General features: G+C 41.3%; 2 protein-coding genes across 8 annotated transcripts in view; one reads left to right on the top strand and one right to left on the bottom strand.

Moving 5' to 3' along the window:
- The first annotated feature begins 606 nt into the window (after positions 1-606).
- Positions 607-11,663, top strand: gnb2 (guanine nucleotide binding protein (G protein), beta polypeptide 2). 2 transcript variants are annotated; one of them, XM_058086090.2, is made up of 10 exons: positions 607-839; positions 4,298-4,378; positions 4,472-4,510; positions 4,595-4,701; positions 6,502-6,565; positions 6,680-6,842; positions 8,263-8,329; positions 8,396-8,597; positions 8,736-8,952; positions 10,752-11,663. In XM_058086090.2, exons 2-10 carry the CDS (start codon positions 4,322-4,324, stop codon positions 10,856-10,858), a joined length of 1,023 nt encoding a protein of 340 aa, XP_057942073.1. In that variant the 5' UTR covers positions 607-839; positions 4,298-4,321; the 3' UTR covers positions 10,859-11,663. The 2 variants fall into 2 exon arrangements, with proteins under 2 accessions (XP_057942073.1, XP_057942072.1); XM_058086089.2 differs by having other exon boundaries at positions 607-1,097.
- Positions 11,664-12,032: 369 nt separating this feature from the next.
- The window catches only part of mink1 (misshapen-like kinase 1), a 31,100-nt gene continuing 22,273 nt past the window's right edge, over positions 12,033-20,859 (bottom strand). For all 6 annotated transcript variants that reach the window (XM_058086083.2, XM_058086088.2, XM_058086084.2 and 3 more), the window contains 9 exons: positions 20,608-20,719; positions 20,297-20,446; positions 19,480-19,623; positions 19,005-19,139; positions 18,781-18,881; positions 18,547-18,696; positions 18,307-18,466; positions 18,088-18,227; positions 12,033-17,055 (listed from right to left, as the gene is read on the bottom strand). In XM_058086083.2, coding sequence (XP_057942066.1) covers positions 16,972-17,055; positions 18,088-18,227; positions 18,307-18,466; positions 18,547-18,696; positions 18,781-18,881; positions 19,005-19,139; positions 19,480-19,623; positions 20,297-20,446; positions 20,608-20,719 — 1,176 coding nt within the window. In that variant the 3' untranslated portion in view covers positions 12,033-16,971. The remainder of the gene's footprint in view (positions 17,056-18,087; positions 18,228-18,306; positions 18,467-18,546; positions 18,697-18,780; positions 18,882-19,004; positions 19,140-19,479; positions 19,624-20,296; positions 20,447-20,607; positions 20,720-20,859) is intronic.

Raw genomic sequence — 20,859 nt, 5'->3', positions numbered from 1 at the left:
CTTATCCTCACAAGGGTTGCAGGTGTGCTGGAGCCTACGCCAGCTGTCTTCGGGCGAGAGGCAGGGAACACCCTGGACTGGTGGCCAGCCAATCACAGGGCACATATAGACAAACAACCATTCACACTCACATTCACACTCCAATAGTGGGGTGGGTCCCTCTGCACGAGCACACAAGCATGAGTCTTAAATTATGTAACATTATGTTTTAATTGGCTTATTTAGTTTTATTATGTTTACTATATTGGGTACTATGAGTGTAAAGGTGACTATAGGGATGTTATTTAATGTCTAGAGGGGTCTAATAATATAAAAAATATATATTTAGAAGGTTGTAAACTGGTTTTCTGTGTTTTAACAATAAAAAATGTTTATTTCTATATGGTTGGGATCCATATTTTCTAGTTCTAATCTATCTTATGTCTGTTTGTGTTACTGTTGTGGTGTTTATATTGCTAATTGTTGCTATTGTTGAATGCGTATGTAAATAATGCAACAAATGAGATGGAAATATTCCAGGTAAAAGCATTGATATCGATATCGACAATACTGTCTCCGATTTCACTTGGTATTGGATCGATACCAGTATTTGCAGTATCGCCCGCCCCCTAGTGATGAAGAGGGAGGAGGAGGAAGCCACGAAGAGAGGAAGGAAATGAAGATCACGTCACGAAGAGCAGAATCGGAGTAAAAAAAAAAAAAAAAAAAAAAAAAGACGAGTGCTATTTAATGGACACTCCTTACATTGACGCTACCGTGGACTCATCTGGAAGTCGTCTTTAAGCAACATGTCATCGTGGACTCGCTCGGCGTGAGAAGGGAAAAGCGGCCACGCAGCTGTGGGTATATACATATAAAACATATGTATATTTTTTTTGTGTGGAAATGTGTGAAGACCTCCTCTTCTTCCTCCTCCGTGTGCCTGCCCACTGACGCCTCTTCGTGTGCATCTTCTCTGCACATTTTTTATTTTTTTAAAAAAAAAAAAGACATATTGTTGCATCTAGTGGATTTTTTTTTCTGAATAGGGGAGAAGGATTTTTGTTTTTTTAGTCCCCATCAGAAAAGAGAAGAAGAAGCATCGGGAGAATTAACAGGTAGCCACGCATCGTTAAGTGTATAGGCCGGTTTTTTATATGTAAGCCTGGGTGATGATGGTGATGATGATGATGATGCTCTATCCATCCGCATTGGGAAACATCTTGTTGCTATGACTTCCTCCGTGGGCCTGCTGACCATTTGGAGCGATGTGTGGACTGTTGTGTGTATTCTCATGATACAATGTAGTGTAGGCCTGCATGTTTAAAGATGGCATTGTGCTGGGTGGGCCGCACTTTCCCTGACATTATTACACGCTCCATGTTAGCTGTGGGCTCTCCTCCAGCTGCAGATGTAACCATGGTGTGCAAGTCTAAGGGGTGGGGCAGCGTGCTCTTTGCTCAAACCCCCTCTGAGCAACATCATGGAGGAGGATCACGCCATGCATTAACACACAAGGGGAGGCGAAGTAGTAAAAGAGAAATCCTTTATTTATCGTGCAGGACTCGTTTTGGAAGCTCCTCAGCTCCCCATTGGCTGCGCAAGACGTGTCAGCTGACAACACCCCTTTTGGCTTTTATTAGTAGCAAGTTCCAGTCACCCACTGGAACCCATTATGATGCATTGAAGCCACCAATGGAGGAACATGCTACTGCAGTGACCCCAGTTGGCCTCAAGCGGAATAGGACATGAGGCCGCTGCCATGGCAAGATATATATCCTCCTGCTAAGTTAATTATAGCGAGGCCTGCACTTGGCACACGAGTGTAACAGGTCCCCTCCGCTCAAGAGGGAGTGGTCCCTCAGCATCTTCTTCTTCGGCCTGCTGACGATGCAGGCTGGCTTAGTCGAGTCTATACGGATTATTCTTACTTGTTCAGTTAAAGCAGACATGGTCACACGGACATAAACAGATTACAGGGTTTATTCTCACTGAAACTAAGAGATTAATTTTTTTTATTAAAAGGCCAGATACGTAGATGATGATGGGATGGGGTGAAGCATGATTTTGACTTGATTGACACAGCAGCACTCAGTGGACAAAGGTACTCATCCGAAACAAGAGCTGTAGGAATAACAATTACAGTAAAGTCTCGTTATATCGATATCGGTTATAACGAATTACTGCTTATTACGATACTATTTTCATTTCCCGGCAAATTTATAGTCTTTTATGATATAATTAGTTCCGTTAGTACGATACCCGGTTATTATGATAATCCGGTTACTACGATGCCCTTTTCATCTCCCGCCAGCCAATTTGGTCTGCTTATATCGATACAAAAGCAGCTTAAATCAATCTTTGCTTAAGGATTTCAATACCAAAAAAGAACACGGCGAACGGCTGCTTCCAGTCAACTTTATTTTTCACACTTCCACCACCAGAGTGCAGCACACACAGCGGAAAACACCCGTCCCTCGCGCCTACCCCTCCGGGTGGCAACACCTTCCCTATCGATAGTTCCGGGGTGAATTATGTCCCGGTAACCGGTAATCACTACAGCGTAAGTTTATTTTTATTTACTGTAGTACAAAATTTATTGTAGTACAAAAGCATGCTAGATACGCAATCCATGAACTCAAGGAGAAAATTACATGCCATATCAAAGATCCGCCCACTTTTAATGCAGTTCGGCGCAGGATCGGATATATGGATAGTCCGGTTATATCGGTATTTTTTCCGACTCCCGAGAATATCGATATAACGAGACTTTACTGTAGTTTTTGGATAAGATTTACTTCTTACAGGATTAATAGCTACTCTATTTTGGTGACATGAGAGGGCCAAAATATTAGGAACAGTGCATCTCTAGTGCATCTCATCTCTGTACTTGCAAAGCACAGTGCAACCTTGGTTAGCATGATTGATCACCTCCGGAAAGTCCAACTCTAACTGAAACGGATTCTAACCAAATAAATTTTTCACATAAGATATAATATACATAAATCCAATTAATCTGTTCCAGAAAGCTAAAAATACATAGTTTTATAATTATAGATTTACTGTACATGCACAAAACAGGGAAATGCATATACATGATGAAATAAAGGGATAAATGGACATTGAAGGTTACGATTACCAGTGGCGGTTCTGGCTTGAATGATGCCGATCATAAATTTACACTACTAGTTTCTTTTTGATAACTATACATTCACGTATACATTGCCACAAATTATATCATATATAATATAATAATAAACAAAATCCAAAAATATATAAGACAAATAGAATGGATCTTCCATGAAGGCTAACCGTGTTCATTTATGCCTTTCATTCCTCATGTATATGCTTTTAGGATTGTTTTATTCAAAAACTATAAAAACGTGTTTTGTGTTAACATTTTTTGAGAGTCAACTGCTGATGACATCATAGACAGGTGATGTAGCTGAGTTCCATTTTTTGTTAGAAGCTAAGGTTGTTTTATGATAGACGCACACATTTTATTAATAACACAATAAGACTGGAAAAAGCAGGCAAACCGAGGAAAAATTTTGGTGTACATTTTTTACGCTAAGTGAAAAACATGTTAACCGGGGTGGATGCTAACTGAGGTTCCGCTGTACAATAACCACAATAATAATAAGCAGATTATCAGATTACCCAATGAAGTGACTAGTGAGGGCTATACTCTAATTATACTCTATAAAATGTTTGTTTTGTTAATATATTGGATTTCTGGAACGGATTAATTGGATGTCATATGGGAAAAACTGCTTCATACATTTCCATTTTCTTTGGATCCAAAATGTTTTTCCCAATGGAAGTATATTAAATCTAACTAATCCGTTCCAGAAAACCAGAAATATGAACGAAAAATAAGTTTTACGGAGAATAATTGCAGTTTTATATGCATAAAACAATGCAAAAATAATTATAAATGACAGATGGATGGAACTTATTGTACACCCTGGCAAGACTGAATTCAATAGTGCTTCTTTATCAAAGTGCTGGTACTCGCATCTCTCTTTGGCCCCATGGCGGGTTATTTAGCAGCCACACTAAATAACCATACAGTACAGGAAAAACTTTGTTATGTGCAATATTGTTCAGAGACTGAGACAACATTTGAATGTAATTTAAAAAAAACAAAGTACAACAAAGTATGGCTGGATTTAAATGCATGAAATTGCATACAAGTGTCCCAGCTACATTACCATATGATAAATACATTATATGAGCTACCTCATGTGTACCTAATGTTGTGTCCTGTGAGTTTAACATGAACATTTTATTTTTCCTAATTTGATCTGATTTACAGGAAGCAGCTACAACAAATCCCAAAATGAGTGAGTTGGAGCAGCTTCGTCAGGAGGCCGAGCAACTGAGGAACCAGATACGAGTACTTTGATTATTTCTATTGCACAATTGAGTACTTGTCTTGGTGTGTGTTATGTTGTTTTTTATCCATTCTTCTGCCATTGGTGGTTTTCAGGATGCCAGGAAAGCATGTGGGGATTCGACGCTGACACAGGTAAGTGTCACAAAATGGCCCAGATGTTGTTGTGCTGAGAATAAAATAATATTCTGAAATTGGCAATTGGTTTATTATTTTTAGATAACAGCTGGTCTGGATCCAGTGGGGAGGATACAGATGCGGACAAGGCGCACCCTTCGAGGCCACCTTGCTAAGATCTATGCCATGCACTGGGGGTCAGACTCAAGGTGGGGCCATTCTTATTGTGTCACCACTCCATATAGTGCTAAACGCTGTACATTGTTGTTCATATTTGATGTAATCTATTTATTCTCCACATTATTATTTATCATTTATTATGACACGGGAGCCAGGCAACGACATTTCGTTGGCAATTTCACTGCTGTGTTATTGTGCAATGACAATAAAGAAAGTCTATGTCTATGTATAAGTTAACGCATCACATATATCAACTACTATTATACTACTACGTTGGTGGTAAACAAAGTGTAAGCGGTAACATAACAACATCTAAGTGGTAAACATAATTTAATTTTAAAAAGTAAAAAAAAAAAAATTAATTTAAACTATTCAAAGTACCCGCAAGGCATGCTGGGTAGTGCAATAGCCACAACAATATGAGCTTTGAACAACAAAACACTGGATATCAAGAGTATGTCGATATCCCTCGTTGTTTACTTCCTTGACCTCCTCAACATATTTTTGCAATAAAGCAAAAATGCGACAAACCACAAGCTACCCAGCATGCCTTGCGGCAGGACTTTGTGGGTTTAATTTTGGCATGGGTATTTTGTGCAGATATTTATTTGTATGTACACATGATGCGATGGCTAGGTTATGTTTTGCATCACATGCATGTTGTGTTGTTTGTATGGCCTTTTTGTACAGGCTACAAATTGCATATGACTATTTTCCTGCATGACTGAAGTATGCCACAATAGCACTGTAATAGCACATGTTGCCAGGGTTTTGCTCACCCCGGCTAGAGCTGTGTACTTGCTCACTTTACCTTTATTGTAACCTTCAGTGTGCAATCTTTGGATTACTAAACCACCCCCCCACACACATAACATAGATGATGAAAGGATTAGCTATCCATAATCTGTCTGGATTGTCCCAACTCTAAAGGAACCACTAGCCATTATTCAGTTTAAGCTCAGTCTGTAAGGTACAGATAAATACAGTAAAGTCTTGTTATATCGATATTCTCGGGAGTCGGAAAAAATACCGATATAACCGGACTATCCATATATCCGATCCTGCGCTGAACTGCATTAAAAGTGGGCGGATCTTTGATATGGCATGTAATTTTCTCCTTGAGTTCATGGATTGCGTATCTAGCATGCTTTTGTACTACAATACATTTTGTACTACAGTAAATAAAAATAAACTTACGCTGTAGTGATTACCGGTTACCGGGACATAATTCACCCCGGAACATAATTCACCCCGGAACTATTGATAGGGAAGGTGTTGCCACCCGGAGGGGTAGGTGCGAGGGACGGGTGTTTTCCGCTGTGTGTGCTGCACTCTGGTGGTGGAAGTGTGAAAAATAAAGTTAACTGGAAGCAGCCGTTCGCCGTGTTTTTTTTTTGGTATTGAAATCCTTAAGCAAAGATTGATTTAAGCTGCTTTTGTATCGATATAAGCAGACCAAATTGGCTGGCGGGAGATGAAAAGGGCATCGTAGTAACCGGATTATCATAATAACCGTGTATCGTACTAACGGAGCTAATTATATCATAAAAGACTAGAAATTTCCCGGGAAATGAACATAGTATCGTAATAAGTAGTAATTCGTTTTAACCGATATCGATATAACGAGACTTTACTGTATTATCAGTTTTTTTAGTATTTCAAATTAGGGGGGTGGCAAAAAATGTCCGTCACTTCGGGGGGCATGACAGAAAATAATTGAGAAGCACTGCAGTAGAGTAACATGCGAGGAGCCTTTCTGAGGTTAACGCATGCTCAAAGACCAATCCCAAGTAAGTGCTGATCACATGACGCAATGTGTTTCTCCGCAGGCTTCTTGTTAGCGCCTCTCAAGATGGCAAACTGATTGTGTGGGACAGCTACACCACTAACAAGGTACACTCCATCGTAACACGTATCTTGACATCTCCATTTGATTTCCTACATTAGTGACAGTCTGCGTTCGATGATTACATAACATCTGATACTGTATGTGTTACCTTTTTGTAGATACACGCCATCCCCCTGCGCTCGTCCTGGGTGATGACCTGTGCGTACGCCCCGTCTGGAAACTATGTGGCATGCGGAGGCCTCGATAACATCTGTTCCATCTACTGCCTGAAGACACGAGAGGGCAACGTTAGGATCAGCAGAGAACTACCTGGACATACAGGTGAGAAAACCGAGCATCGAACTTATGAAATTAGGAAATTCTTAGGAAATTCCCAGTTGCAAGAGGACAATACAATTGGGATTTGATTTACATGGTTCATTAAGCAGAATTTGGGAATGAAGTAAGACATTTACTCTTGTATGTAGCTTAGACATCACACTCACATTCATACCTATGGACAATTTGGAGTCAATTAACCTAGCATGTTTTTGGAATGTGGGAGGAAACCGGAGTACCCGGAGAAAACCCACGCATGCACGGGGAGAACATGCAAACTCCACACAGAGATGCCCATGAACCCCAGTCTCGTAGCTGTGTGGCCTGCATGCTAACCAATCGATAGCCAAACCAATGCAAAGATATTATCATCACTGTATCAGTCAAATCAGTGCAATACTATGGTTCCTCGGTTTTCATTATCAATTAGTTCTAAAAGGCCAGACGAAAATTGACGCATACGGAGATTGAAGCAATTCTTCCCATAGATATTAACAAACAATACATTTTCTAGAGAATAGTTCTAGTTTTACGTGCAGAAAATGGAGACTGAATTAAATTTATTGTTGATGTGGACTACCGGTATTTTTTATTTTTATTTTTTTTAATCAAATTACAACTTTCTTTGGCCCCATGGCAGATTATTTAGCATTCATTCATTCATTTTCTACCGCTTTTTCCTCACGAGGGTCGCGGGGGTTGCTGGAGCCTATCCCAGCTGTCTTCAGGCGAGAGGCGGGGTACACCCTGGACTGGTGGCCAGCCAATCACAGGGCACATATAGACAAACAACCATTCATACTCACATTCATACCTATGGACAATTTGGAGTCGCTAATTAACCTAGCATGTTTTTGGAATGTGGGAGGAAACCGGAGTACCCGGAGAAAACCCACGCATGCACGGGGAGAACATGCAGACTCCACACAGAGATGGCCGAGGGTGGGAATTGAACCCTGGTCTCCTAGCTGCGCGCTAACCACTAGACCGCCGTGCCGCCCAGATTATTTAGCAGTTCCACAATAAAAAAATGCACAGACTGTGAGTCAGCAATGTGTAGGGTGCTTTGTTTGGACACTAAACCTTGCAGAGTGATACATCCATAAGGGTCGCAGAGGTATGCTGGAGCCTATCCCAGCTGTCTACGGGCGAAAGGCGGAGTACACCCTGGACTGGTCGCCGGCCAATCACAGGGCATATATAGACAAACAACCATTCACACTCACATTCATACCTATGGACATGTGGGAGGAAACCGGAGTACCCTAGTTGGAGCTTTTCTTCTTGTCACTCACACACACCAGTGACCTGGAGAGATGCATTCGTGACACCGGCAAAGCCTCTTAATTTGTTAACATCAGGAACCCCGTCTGAGTTTTGTACCTATTTGCATGATAACTGGGCTCGCTGTGTGTTGTCTCAGGTTACCTGTCGTGTTGCCGTTTCATCGATGACAATCAAATCATCACCAGTTCAGGAGACACCACCTGGTGAGTCAAATGTGTTGACGACTCATTCTGCTGAGCTGACCCCACATATTGTCCGTCCGCCCCCAGTGCGTTGTGGGACATCGAGACGAGCCAGCAGACCACGGTGTTCTCAGGCCATACAGGCGACGTCATGAGTCTGTCGCTGTCGCCCGATCTTCGTACCTTTGTATCGGGGGCCTGCGACGCCTCGGTCAAGCTGTGGGACATCAGAGACAGCATGTGTCGGCAGACCTTTACGGGTCACGAGTCGGACATCAACGCCATCTGTGTGAGTGCCCGATGCATATTGTTTTATGCTTGGATGAGTTTGGTGTTGAAGAACCGAACAGTCCTGATCTCAACCTCATTAGCCAGGCCGTCTCTCAGGTTTAGTGTCATTGGCTAAGCTCTTCTCTGCGTCCTTCAGTTCTTCCCCAACGGCAGCGCTTTTGCCACGGGCTCCGACGACGCCACCTGCAGGCTGTTTGACCTCCGTGCCGACCAGGAGCTCAGCCTCTACTGTCATGACAACATCATCTGCGGCATCACCTCGGTGGCTTTCTCCCGCTCGGGCCGCCTGCTGCTGGCGGGCTATGACGACTTTAACTGCAACATCTGGGACGCCATGAAGGGAGACAGAGCAGGTAGGTGCACTTGATTGACAAACATCCAAATGTAGAGTCAATTAAGCTTCGTTTCAACCTCATTGCCGTTCCCCTTTTCTGGTATTTTTGTTTACACCAGTACTTAGCGTGGCTCTCACTGGTTGGCTAGCTAGTAGCTAAGTAGTTTTCTGCCTGGCGTCTGGTCTTCAGACTACTCATGTGACATTTTCATTACCACAGTGATATTTTCTCTTTAAAACATACAGTACAAGCAATGCAGTTAGTTTGGAGCTAATTTTTGTCCCATGGAGTAGCATACAAGCGGATATCACCTTCATAAAAATACTTTTTTAAGGTCACTTAACAACCTTGCGCTCTTATTGTAATAATGTCTTGTTTTCAAAACACTAAGTTGGTTGTGCCATTCAGACATAATGCCTGTATCCCGCACACTCAAACCCGGACATACACAAGAATATTTACTATTCATGTATGGTGTGTGCTGTAAATTTTCATCTTGTGCTCCTAAAATTTTTAAATTAGGGGCCACTGTGGTGATAGTAAAAGTTATCATACGACTCACTTATATTTGCATTACGTTTGTTTTTTTGTTTTTTTTTTACAGTGGTGTAGAAGTGCACTACATCATACTGTATGGGAAGGTTTATGGACAGTGTCAATCAATGCTGGGCTTATTAGAGAGAAAAGAAATCTCATTAAAAAAACAAATGACCAATACTGACATAAAATAACATATTCTCCTACTAAATTCACAAATATGAATCAGACTAAATACAGTAAAGTCTCGTTATATCGATATTGTCGGGAGTCGGAAAAAATATCGATATAACCGGACTGTCGATATATCCGATCCTGCGCCAAACTGCATTAAAAGTGGGCAATAATGCACTCGACATTGTTCTATAGTATAGAACTGGTCTTCCAGCACCAGAGCGCGGAAGTGTGAAAAATAAAGTTGACTGGAAGTAGCAGTTCGCCGTGTTCTTTTTTGGTATTGAAATCCTTAAGCAAAGATTGATTTAAGCTGCTTTTGTATCGATATAAGCAGACCAAATTGGCTGGCGGGAGATGAAAAGGGCATCGTAGTAACCGGATTATCATAATAACCGGGTATCGTACTAACGGAACTAATTATATCATAAAAGACTAGAAATTTGCCGGGAAATGAAAATAGTATCGTAATAAGCAGTACTTCGATATAACCGATATCGATATAACGAGACTATACTGTAATACTTTTGGAAAGCTGCACATTCCTATGTGGCACAAACATCTGCATAAGAACAAAGTATGAAACTGTGGATTAATACAATATGTTATATAAGTTGGGCTTATTCAGCACAGGGGCCTCATTGTGCTGTAGGTACTACAAGTGAGTCTTTCTGAGATGTGATATTTGAAGTATTAAAGAACGCCTTACTCTCCCCTGGCTGCGATTTACAGTCATTGCAAATTGCATATTTAAGGCAAAACTTGCAAATAATTCCAGCTGTGTGGATCACTCATGTGCCGATGTCGTTATCGGCAGAAAAAACTAATAGTCATTTTTATGGCAGTATCGACCATCCCTAATTAGATACAGTTCTGGTATTATATATACTAGAAGAGTCCATTATGGTATTAAATTATGGTAAAATAGTTCACATTTAAACATTCACAGCTGTACATATTTCAGTGTCACGGATGATGACGTTCGGTGAAACACAAGGACGGCAGTGTTCTGTGTGGGCTGAAGACATTTCTGCTCGAGTCTGCAAAGAAAAAAAACATTTCAAAGTTAACAAGTCTTCTTTTGTTTGCGGCCGACCCTCCTGCAGGAGTCCTGGCCGGCCATGACAATCGTGTGAGCTGTCTGGGCGTGACTGATGACGGCATGGCTGTCAGCACCGGGTCCTGGGACAGCTTCCTCAAGATCTGGAACTAACACACACACACACACACGCACATACACATATACACATATACACACACTTCTGGGAACACAGGTTGGCCAGCTGGTGTTCGCACTGTAATGTAAGCTTCAACAAAGTGCAACAAGTGTACATAAGACATAGTGTGACAACTTAGTTTACACCCATCACACGTGCTACCTTCAGCTGACTGAGGTGCACAATTGCAGCTGCAAGGCTACTCTCACACACACACACACAAACACACACACGTAAAAAAGAAAACAAAACAAAAAAAAAATCAGTGTGACCAAATACAGTTTTCTTGTATTTCCAACAAAAACATCTATGACCTGAAGCCTTTGAAATAAAACGTTACACTTTTTTCCTGCGCTTGTGTTCAGCAGGGGAGGAGACAATTCCGTCTTGTTTACAATGAAGTACTTTTTTTTTTTTTTCCCCCGTCTCCGTGCCACATGTATTGCAGTGATGCTTTGGAAGTTGTGGGATTATTAGAATGCTGAAAAATGAATCAAATATCATTTTATTCTCTAAACAAACCATCATGCTTTCCAGGGTTTTTATAGCTTACTTCTATGCCCCCCCCACATATTCAGTGCATTTGTTTTTTTTACACTTATTTACTTCATGTTCTCCCTGTGTGCCTCAGATACACTTACAGGATTATTACTAGAGAATACGGATAAGAGGTATAAGAAGTAAATGAAAAAAAGAAAAGCATTGTTAAGTGTGTGAATGCAGCAGGAGCTAGTATTCACGCTTAAATCTGGACATGATGATGGTATAATTGTACATATTAATAAATAACCTCTCCTGCCAGTCATTGTGGTCTTTTTTTTCTCTTGTTAGTACTCTGATATTTATTTCATCTATTGGTTTTTATATAAAGTTTTGCATACATTTTAGATTAGGAAGTATCAAGACAAATTTCACATTCAATACATATAATGCATTGGCTAATGTGAAGATAATTTAACACCTGTCCTTATTTAAATGTGAATAAATTGTATTTTTTCCCCCAAACAAAAGGTAGCTGTATCTGGAAAATAATGAAAATACGTTAGCAACAATCTGATCAGACAAGGCGGTGTGTGGCGCCACCGTGCGGTGAAATACAAAAGTACACTTATCTCTGAACTGGACCAGCAAGAACAAAGTAGGAAATGTTGAATAAAACGAGACAAAATGTGAAATCAAGACTTTTTATTTTTCAAACCTTTCTGTATTAGACAAGAATTCATTGAAACACAATCTTTTTGAAAGTTTTAAAGAGCTTATGAAATACAATCTGGAGTTAACCTCTCACAAATAAGAAGCGTTGCCCAACTAAAACACTGCAATGCCATTAAAAAATAGATATATGTATAAATTATATTAGTGTCCAAATGGTCTCCACTACAGTTGATTTGCTTCAGCTAGTGATTGCTGCTGATGATTAGTTTCCATTATCACTTTAGATCTTCTTCATAAATTCTGGGATTCCGTAAAAGCAAAACAAGAATGAGCATCACAGCTACCGATTGTGTTACGCCAACAGAGAAAAGCTGTAACCCCATAATTAAAACCAAAAAGCAAAAGCACAGAACCGGAATATCCGTCAAGGGAAACTCACAAAGCAGCCATCGCTGAAGGCTGCCAAAGGCCTCCAAATACTCTCTTCCTATAAGATGTACTGAGATGCTTGTATTGCTTGCAAAATAAGTTAGACACCATTTCTATTTCCATGACAGAGCTCTTTGTGCATCCTGCCTTGTTCAGGAACATTCACGTCCTACCCTCAAGGTCACACTGTGTCAGCCTTGAAGGGCTCTGAAGGACATGACCAACCAATGCCACTTTCAGAAGAAGAAGGAACTATACAGCACTTCAACACAGGAATGTGATGCTAGTTTGTTTTTCAACTAGAAATGCATGATTGTAGCCAATCGAGTCCAATTGTCTATGATAGTATATATGTGCCATCAAAAGGTGCTCCACAAACAATCAGACTCCAATGACAAGGTCAACTCACAAAACTCATCAATTATCTGTTGCATATAGCCGATAATACAAAATACATGGGAAAAAAAACAACCCATGAACCAGGGGTTGAGAACCTTTTTAGCCGAGAGCCATGAAAGCCACATATTTTAAAATGTACTTCCATCAGAGCCATATACAGTAAAGTCTCGTTATATCGATATTCTCGGGAGTCGGAAAAAATATCGATATAACCGGACTATCCATATATCCGATCCTGCGCCGAACTGCATTAAAAGTGGGCGGATCTTTGATATGGCATGTAATTTTCTCCTTGAGTTCATGGATTGCGTATCTAGCATGCTTTTGTACTACAATACATTTTGTACTACAGTAAATAAAAATAAACTTACGCTGTAGTGATTACCGGTTACCGGGACATAATTCATAATTCACCCCGGAACTATCGATAGGGAAGGTGTTGCCACGCGAGGTGTTGCTAGGCGCGAGGGATGGGTGTTTTCCGCTGTGTGTGCTGCACTCTGGTGGTGGAAGTGTGAAAAATAAAGTTGACTGGAAGCAGCCGTTCGCCGTGTTCTTTTTTGGTATTGAAATCCTTAAGCAAAGATTGATTTAAGCTGCTTTTGTATCGATATAAGCAGACCAAATTGGCTGGCGGGAGATGAAAAGGGCATCGTAGTAACCGAATTATCATAATAACCGGGTATCGTACTAACGGAGCTAATTATATCATAAAAGACTAGAAATTTGCCGGGAAATGAAAATAGTATCGTAATAAGTAGTAATTCGTTTTAACCGATATCGATATAACGAGACTTTACTGTAACATTGTTATAGTGAGTGTGGTGTCAATGGTTGTCTATATGTGCCCGGTGATTGGCTGGCGATTGGCTGACCTGGGATAGGCTCCAGCATGTCCGCGACCCTCATGAGGAAAAAGCGGTAGAAAATGAATGAATGAATGTAGCCACCCAATAATAAATCCATTACTTCTTACCATTAATATGACTTTTTCCTTACTTTTTACAAGGGTTTGCTTGACAAAATGAGCTCACCGAGTGATTAAAAGGAGGGAAGGTTACTTCCTGACCTCAGGTAGACACGGTCAGGCTACCGTAATATCCAATAATAATGCAGTTTTGGTGTCTTCGCTGGAAAAAATATGGGAAGAATAGCTGGCACTGGCTCTGGTCACTCAGACTGGTGGTAGCAAATGAATGGATGAATTAATATGCATGACGATATTTAATAATAATACTGTGATTTTTTTATGCTGCTGGAGCCCATCCCAACTGACTTTGGGCAAGAGGTGGGGTACACCCTGGACTTGCCGCTAGCCAATCGCATTTTAAGGAATGTCTTGCGAGCCATAGGTTCCCTACCCCTGATATAAACCAATGTGTCAATCAACACTCACTCATTCTTCCAACCTTTCTGTTCCAGCATGACTGACTGCTCGGTGCGGAGGAACTCGAGAGGTCTGATCCCACTTTGGGATATAAGACGAGAAATGCGGATGCGGGTCTACTACCCCCCCCCTACCTGATGACCAACACTGAAAAATACACTGCTCTACATTGTGCTTTGACTAATAGGAGCGGCACACATTGATATATAAATACAAATCTCTCTTAGATAGAAGTACATTCACGGTTATTTCTCTTGACTCATTTATATATTTTATAAAATAGACTTCTCTGGATATAGTCCGACTACTACCCCCCCCCCCTCACTACATCGCTGATATTGAAGAGTAGAGCCAATCTACAAGCAGACATCACGAAACATTTCACACGTATAGAATTAACGGGACAGTTTGATTCCTTGTTATTGCAACTTTCTGAAGGAATAGTCACTGATTGAGAAATCATTGGAATATGGACGCATTTTAAATTTATTAAGTGCACTTTAACAAGCAGATGTTAATCATTCAAGGGAACAAACTATACCTCTTTGAAACGGGGGCGGGCTTTAAACCCATCTTATTCTATTTTCTTCCTTCCAACTCCAAGGCACTGCTTAAACTGTAAACATGGCTATAATTGATAAACATGAATAAAATCACACGTGCCATTGATCCTGCGTGGAATGTCAGTCAGAGATGCCAAGAATAGGAACACAATAGCTAAACAAGTTTGATATGCTAATATATTGTAGTTGAATGGCTTACAAGTACATTTGTATATCTAACCACTTTGCCTTGACAATATAGAAATATCTCGTCACCTTAAGGGAACACTTTGGATCAGATGGACCCATTGAGCACACACAAGCAACAACTCCATCCTTTAGACATCAACAAATCCCTGCTATCTAAACAAGTAACTGCAGTGCTGCTGCAACTTTTTGGGTGTCAGAGATCAGCTGTCAAAAACTCAGAATTCCACACCCACGCCTGCTGCAGTGTTTCTATCCCAGTGTCATTACACGTGGTTGGTTATCTGGGGGACGAGCATCTTGTCCTCCCTTTGGCCTGTATCCTCCCCCATGTTGCAGTGTCTTCGAATGGCTTTGGTAGAATGTTTACACAGAAATGATATCAACCCTGATGGGGTGCCATCCTCGCCTTTCTATGGGCCCAAGGGAAATACAGTGGTACCTCAGTTTTCCACAAAAATGACATGCATTGGTGATCGTACGGCCTAACAAATTCATCCATGTGTCAGTGTGTATCGTTGTGTGGAATCTAGTGCCCAAACAAAGCATCCACATATTAGATATTGGCTATTTTCGAGTTGGGACACTATAAACAGATTCCAGACAAAGTATCCTTGAATAAGATGAATATATATGTGCATCATACTCATAGTAAAGTAGGATAGGTTGTAATGTAAAAGTTCCTAGCTAACGCAGGTTGCAGGGGGAACCGTTTGAGTGAGACACACAACAGAAAGTGAGGTGTGATGTACACCTCCTCCATTCAAATAAGATTTAAGTCGTTTTGTGGTCATATTTTGGGGTGTCTGGAATTGATTTATTGGATTTGCTAAACATATTTGGTTTTCATCTGATCTTTTTTAGGAACAGATTGGTGACGAAAACTGAGGTTCCACTGTATGATCCTGTGGTGAGCTACTGCTCATGACAGATCCACACTAGGAAAACACAAGTGGAGTATTTTACAGTAGAGGAGCTCGCTGCGCTCCTCCTAAGTTAAATCATCACATTGGTTACAGCCACAGACACTAACAAAGTCTCCTCTCCTCCACAGACTGCACAAGAACAGCATATATTGCAATATTATGGCAATATAATTACAGTAGAGCAAAATCAAGAATACCAGTAGGCTAATACCCATACAGAAGCACTACATATAAATATCAAATTTGTTGTAAATCCATGAAAAAAAAAATGTTAGGTACAAGTGTGACGAGACAGGTAACTGGTTCGCCTCAACTGAAGGAAAAAAGACAAAGCGAGGACTTTCACAGTACTGCTATGAAGTACTGCACTGTTACAAATATTTTGTGTATTTTAAACTGCTGCAACAGAGATGAGCAAAAGCATAGGTCCCAGATACGCTCTCACTTTTGGACAAGCTGGCCCCAATGTTCCCTTTTTGCATGAAAGTACGAAGCCTCCATGGAAATTCTACGGATCCCCAAAACAACTGGGAGCCATAAGCCACAGCAGATGGGTGTGCCAACACTTTCAGTGACTGCATCCTGTGGCAACACGACAAACGTAGGCTGCAGATGATTCAGTTCTAAGTGACTGGTGCTATTTACAGCTTGAACATACAGGATTGGTAAATAGCTCCTTCTGTAACTGGAGAACCATCTAGGAATGCACTTCACAAACTAAATTGTTACGACTGAGCACGGGTCCACCAAGAAAAGAAAGTCAAGACAGGAATATATACAGTAGAAACTAATAAATGCTATAGACAAATTTTCATGTGGATACAGTGGCAAATGTTATTGGGTGGGGGCTCAGAATGATCTGATGGGAGTATAGGCTGGAGTAGACGTGTGCAAGTCTATCAGACAACATGTGCATGCGCATTTATCTTGTGTGTGTGTGTGTGTGTGTGTGTGTGTGTAAACTACCGGGAACGAGCATGCTCGCATGTGTGCGTGAGATAATGTTGGATGCGCTCCCATCTCCAAATCCTGCTGCTTCCACAAAGAGCAGGGCAGCTGTTCCTTCACCAGTTCATGATGCAGTTCCTGTTCAAGGTCATGAAGTACACCTGGCTGCTGCCTCCCGACCGCACTGAGGCAAAGAATACCTGAGGAGACACAGCGACATGAAGGTCAGCTTTAGTTAGTTAGGGCTGGAGCTGATCTCATCCAGTCAAAATGATACCAATGTCTTTAATGTTGTTACCAAATATAGCTAGAAGAATATCAGCAAAGGTAGCCAAAATGGTATTAACAATGAAGCCGATCCCAGCTGTCTTCGGGTGAGAGGCGGGGTACACCCTGGACTGGTCGCCAGCCAATCACAGGGCACATATAGACAAACAACCATTCACACTCACATTCATACTTATGGACAATTTGGAGTATCCAATTAACCTAGCATGTTTTTGGAATCTGGGAGGAAACCGGAGAACCCGGAGAAAACCCACGCATGCACGGGGAGAACATTGCCAACAAGGATCTCTTCATATGAGGTGTGTCGTGAACCCGAGTCACCACAGTAGCATTATTAATTAATGAAGCAAAACACCCACTTGACCCTTTATCTTCCAATACATAGTCACAATTCTGCTATTAACTTGGGAGCATTCGTACCTGAAATCCACTGGTGATTGATCACAAACACTTTAAGTAAGGTTGGTGTTCAGCCAAATGTAACAAGCATAAATAGAACCGCTCTGTGATAAATGGATGCAGACAAGTCCAAACGTCGACGTGTTTTATTCTAACATATCTTAAGTAACTTTGATCAAATGTTCTACAATTACGGCAGCTGTTTAACTTCGATGGAAGTCACGAGTGAGTTACATTGGAAACACAAAGGTAGGATATATTGCAAGGTTTATAATGTACATAAAGCACTTCATGTGTGGTTCCAATGATGCCTCATATACATTGCCACTCCCATGTTACTGTATTATCCTTCATAGTAGTGATGCCGTGGTTCACAATCTGATTGGCTTCTTGCTTCTGTTCTCATGAGACAGCTGTACTCTAAATGAGAAATAATCTCACAAGATCTCAGGAACCTAAGTATCGGCAGATATCCAAAATCGAGTATTGAGATGGGAAGTGAAAAAAATGTGGATTGCTCCATCCCTATTTCCACTGTTTCTTGCCTTGTCGTTCCTCTCGCAAAGGAACTTAAGCCTCTGAGCTCTCTTGTGCATGAAGACGCCATCCAGGTGTCCAGTCTCCACAGAACGGATCTCAATGGCTTTTTCTCCCCAACCCATGATCTGATTGGAGCAAATATGAGCTGCAGTCGGAGAAAATTATTCAAGTTAATGGCAAGTTGATACAACCCGGCATGTGAATTTTTCCACATTGACTCTTACCGACAGATGTCGGCATTTCACCCCACTGCAGAACCACGTCTTTAATGATGCGTCCATACGTGTTGACATAGACGCCCTCATCCTCGTAGCACAAAAGCATCTCCATGCCGTCTGAACTTGGCAGGAACACAATCGCGTGTGGTGTTATGTGGCTCTGGATCTGTTTGAGACCAATGTGGATAAGATGGAGATTTCAATGTATCGGTATAGTGCAGCATAGGGGAGAAATGCTCAACTAACATGAACCGGGATGTAAATGTCGTAGTTGTTCCCAGAGTCCACATCGATGGCATGAAAGCCAGCACAGGAACCATAGATGACCTTCAACCTCTGACCCTCCTCCACAGTCAGATCGACAAGGACAGGCCTGTGTGGCAGATCTGCAAAAGACTGGTTCAGGGGAGGATGTGAAAAATGTAAACAAAGTCGAGGAGACAATCATCTTTAATACTTTGCTGTTGTTGCTCATACTACCTTAAAGGCCATGAATTTGTGATAAGGCTTGGGTGCCCAAGCATACACTTCCACTGCATTCTTCAAAGCAATCACCAGGAACTTTATCCTCTCATATTTCACTAGACAGAACAACCACAAGGATCTGTGACTTTAATATGTGACTTTGGATACAGGCATCAATAATTCAATGCACCAAAATGCAATCATGAGAATCTGTCAGGAGTAATAAGCCTGTCACTCACCAACTTTGTAGTGCACACAGCCCTCCATTTCACCCACAGTGGTCCAGCCTTGCTTCTTCTCCACTTCAGGGTCATTGTGGAGGATCTTGTTCCTGAGCCAGGCCAGGTAGTAAACACGGACCTTGTTTTTCTTGCCTTAATAAAATCAGCACAGCAAGAGATTGCCTTCAGGATGAGAATTATTGGTGTACTCCTAACAAAATCCATGCCAAGGGACTGTTTGACCTTCCAATTCATTCCCCCATAAAAGTAATGGAAATAAAATTTATGAGTTCCAAAGTTAAAACCTTCAGCATTATAAAAATAAAGCTAATGCTTGTGTTGTACTCTATTTGTGATGTCACATTCTTGATATTTGCATAACCTTTGGACCACAGATATACATTGAAACAGATGTTACACTACAATACTAAAGTACTGAAAACGTTTGCTATCCCAAAAGATGGCCCAGCAGCAGACAGAGTACGGTACTGACCTGAAATGGTGATAAGCAGGTTAAGTCCCTCCAGAACGTCCATCTGTTGGAACCTGCGAGAGTTGATGAGTGGATAGACTTTGCCCTGTCCACTGCGGTCCAGCAACTTCAAACCATTCTCGGTGCCCACCAACAGGTTCACACCTGGGGATACATTACCCCAGTTACCACTTGTTCTGGTGATGCATTGCTATAGCTGCACTAGAAACAGGATGCTAATGCTTGAAGGGCAACTGATTGTTTTGATGGGAATTTTATACAATGACATAACAGGCAATATTAACTATCAATATTTTTAAAGGGGCGGCACGGTGGTTTAGTGGTTAGCGCGCAGACCTCACAGCTAGGAGGTTCAACTCCCACCCTCGGCCATCTCTGTGTGGAGTTTGCATGTTCTCCCCGTGCATGCGTGGGTTTTCTCCGGGTACTCCGGTTTCCTCCCACATTCCAAAAACATGCTAGGTTAATTAGCATTTAGCAATTATTACCTATGGATACCTAATCCATAGGTATGAATGTGAGTGTGAATGGTTGTTTGTCTATATGTGCACTGTGATTGGCTGGCGACCAGTCCAGGGTGTACCCCGCCTCTCGCCCGAAGACAGCTGGGATAGGCTCCAGCACCCCCGCGACCCTCGTGAGGAAAAGCGGTAGAAAATGAATGAATATTTTTAAAGCTACATATACAGTAGTTGAAGTATTTATCAATCATCACCAGAAGACATGGTGCTCATGCTAAAGTGTTTTTTTCCAATAACAATGAATAAACCTTTCATTCATGCCATGATTTGTAATATGAAAAAAAATAAACTCTTACCCCAGAGCGCAGCACATAGGATCTCTGAGTTAAACCTCTTCTTGTATTTTCGGATTTCGGGTGTGTCATTGGGGGGGCGAGTGTTGGTGGGATTTACATTCACCATGGAACCTTTCCTCACCTCCATCTTTAGCTGCTCAAATCTTGAGCCTAAAACATGAAGGGGATGGTTTCATTAGACAAGGAAATAATATGTGATACAAAGTGGGAAAAGGAATGTCTGGTTAATAATTTATGCAGAAATATCACAGAAAGTATTCGTTAAAACTATGAACGTGTTGAGACAAACTCTGAAAAGCCTTCTGACTCACTGCTAACAGAGATGTTATCCACGGTACCTCCTGGTGTCTGGTACATTCCAAGGTCCACAAATGTTGTGAAGGAGGATTTGCCAGGTGCCTTAACCAAACATCTGGACTGATACTGGTGGACCAGACAATATGGATGAGCACAACAAAGCTGTTTAATTTACTACAGCGTCTGTAAGGAGTTTTTGGGATATATATTTTCTATGCAACATGCAGGAGATATATTACACTAACAAAATTGGTAATATAAAGTGA

This window comes from Doryrhamphus excisus, linkage group LG21, assembly GCF_037039965.1.
Source record: "Doryrhamphus excisus strain RoL-2023G ecotype Guam linkage group LG21, RoL_Dexc_Guam_v1.1, whole genome shotgun sequence".
NCBI classification, from domain to species: domain Eukaryota; kingdom Metazoa; phylum Chordata; class Actinopteri; order Syngnathiformes; family Syngnathidae; genus Doryrhamphus; species Doryrhamphus excisus.
This window is presented reverse-complemented; position numbering and strand designations above follow the sequence as displayed.

Coding starts and splice junctions, on each gene's coding strand:
- gnb2 (XM_058086090.2), top strand. CDS start 4,322: ATGAGTGAGTTGGAGCAGCTTCGTCAGGAGGCCGAGCAACTGAGGAAC. Junction 8,330..8,395: donor AGTTCAGGAGACACCACCTG/GTGAGTCAAATG, acceptor GTCCGCCCCCAG/TGCGTTGTGGGACATCGAGA. Junction 8,953..10,751: donor CATGAAGGGAGACAGAGCAG/GTAGGTGCACTT, acceptor ACCCTCCTGCAG/GAGTCCTGGCCGGCCATGAC.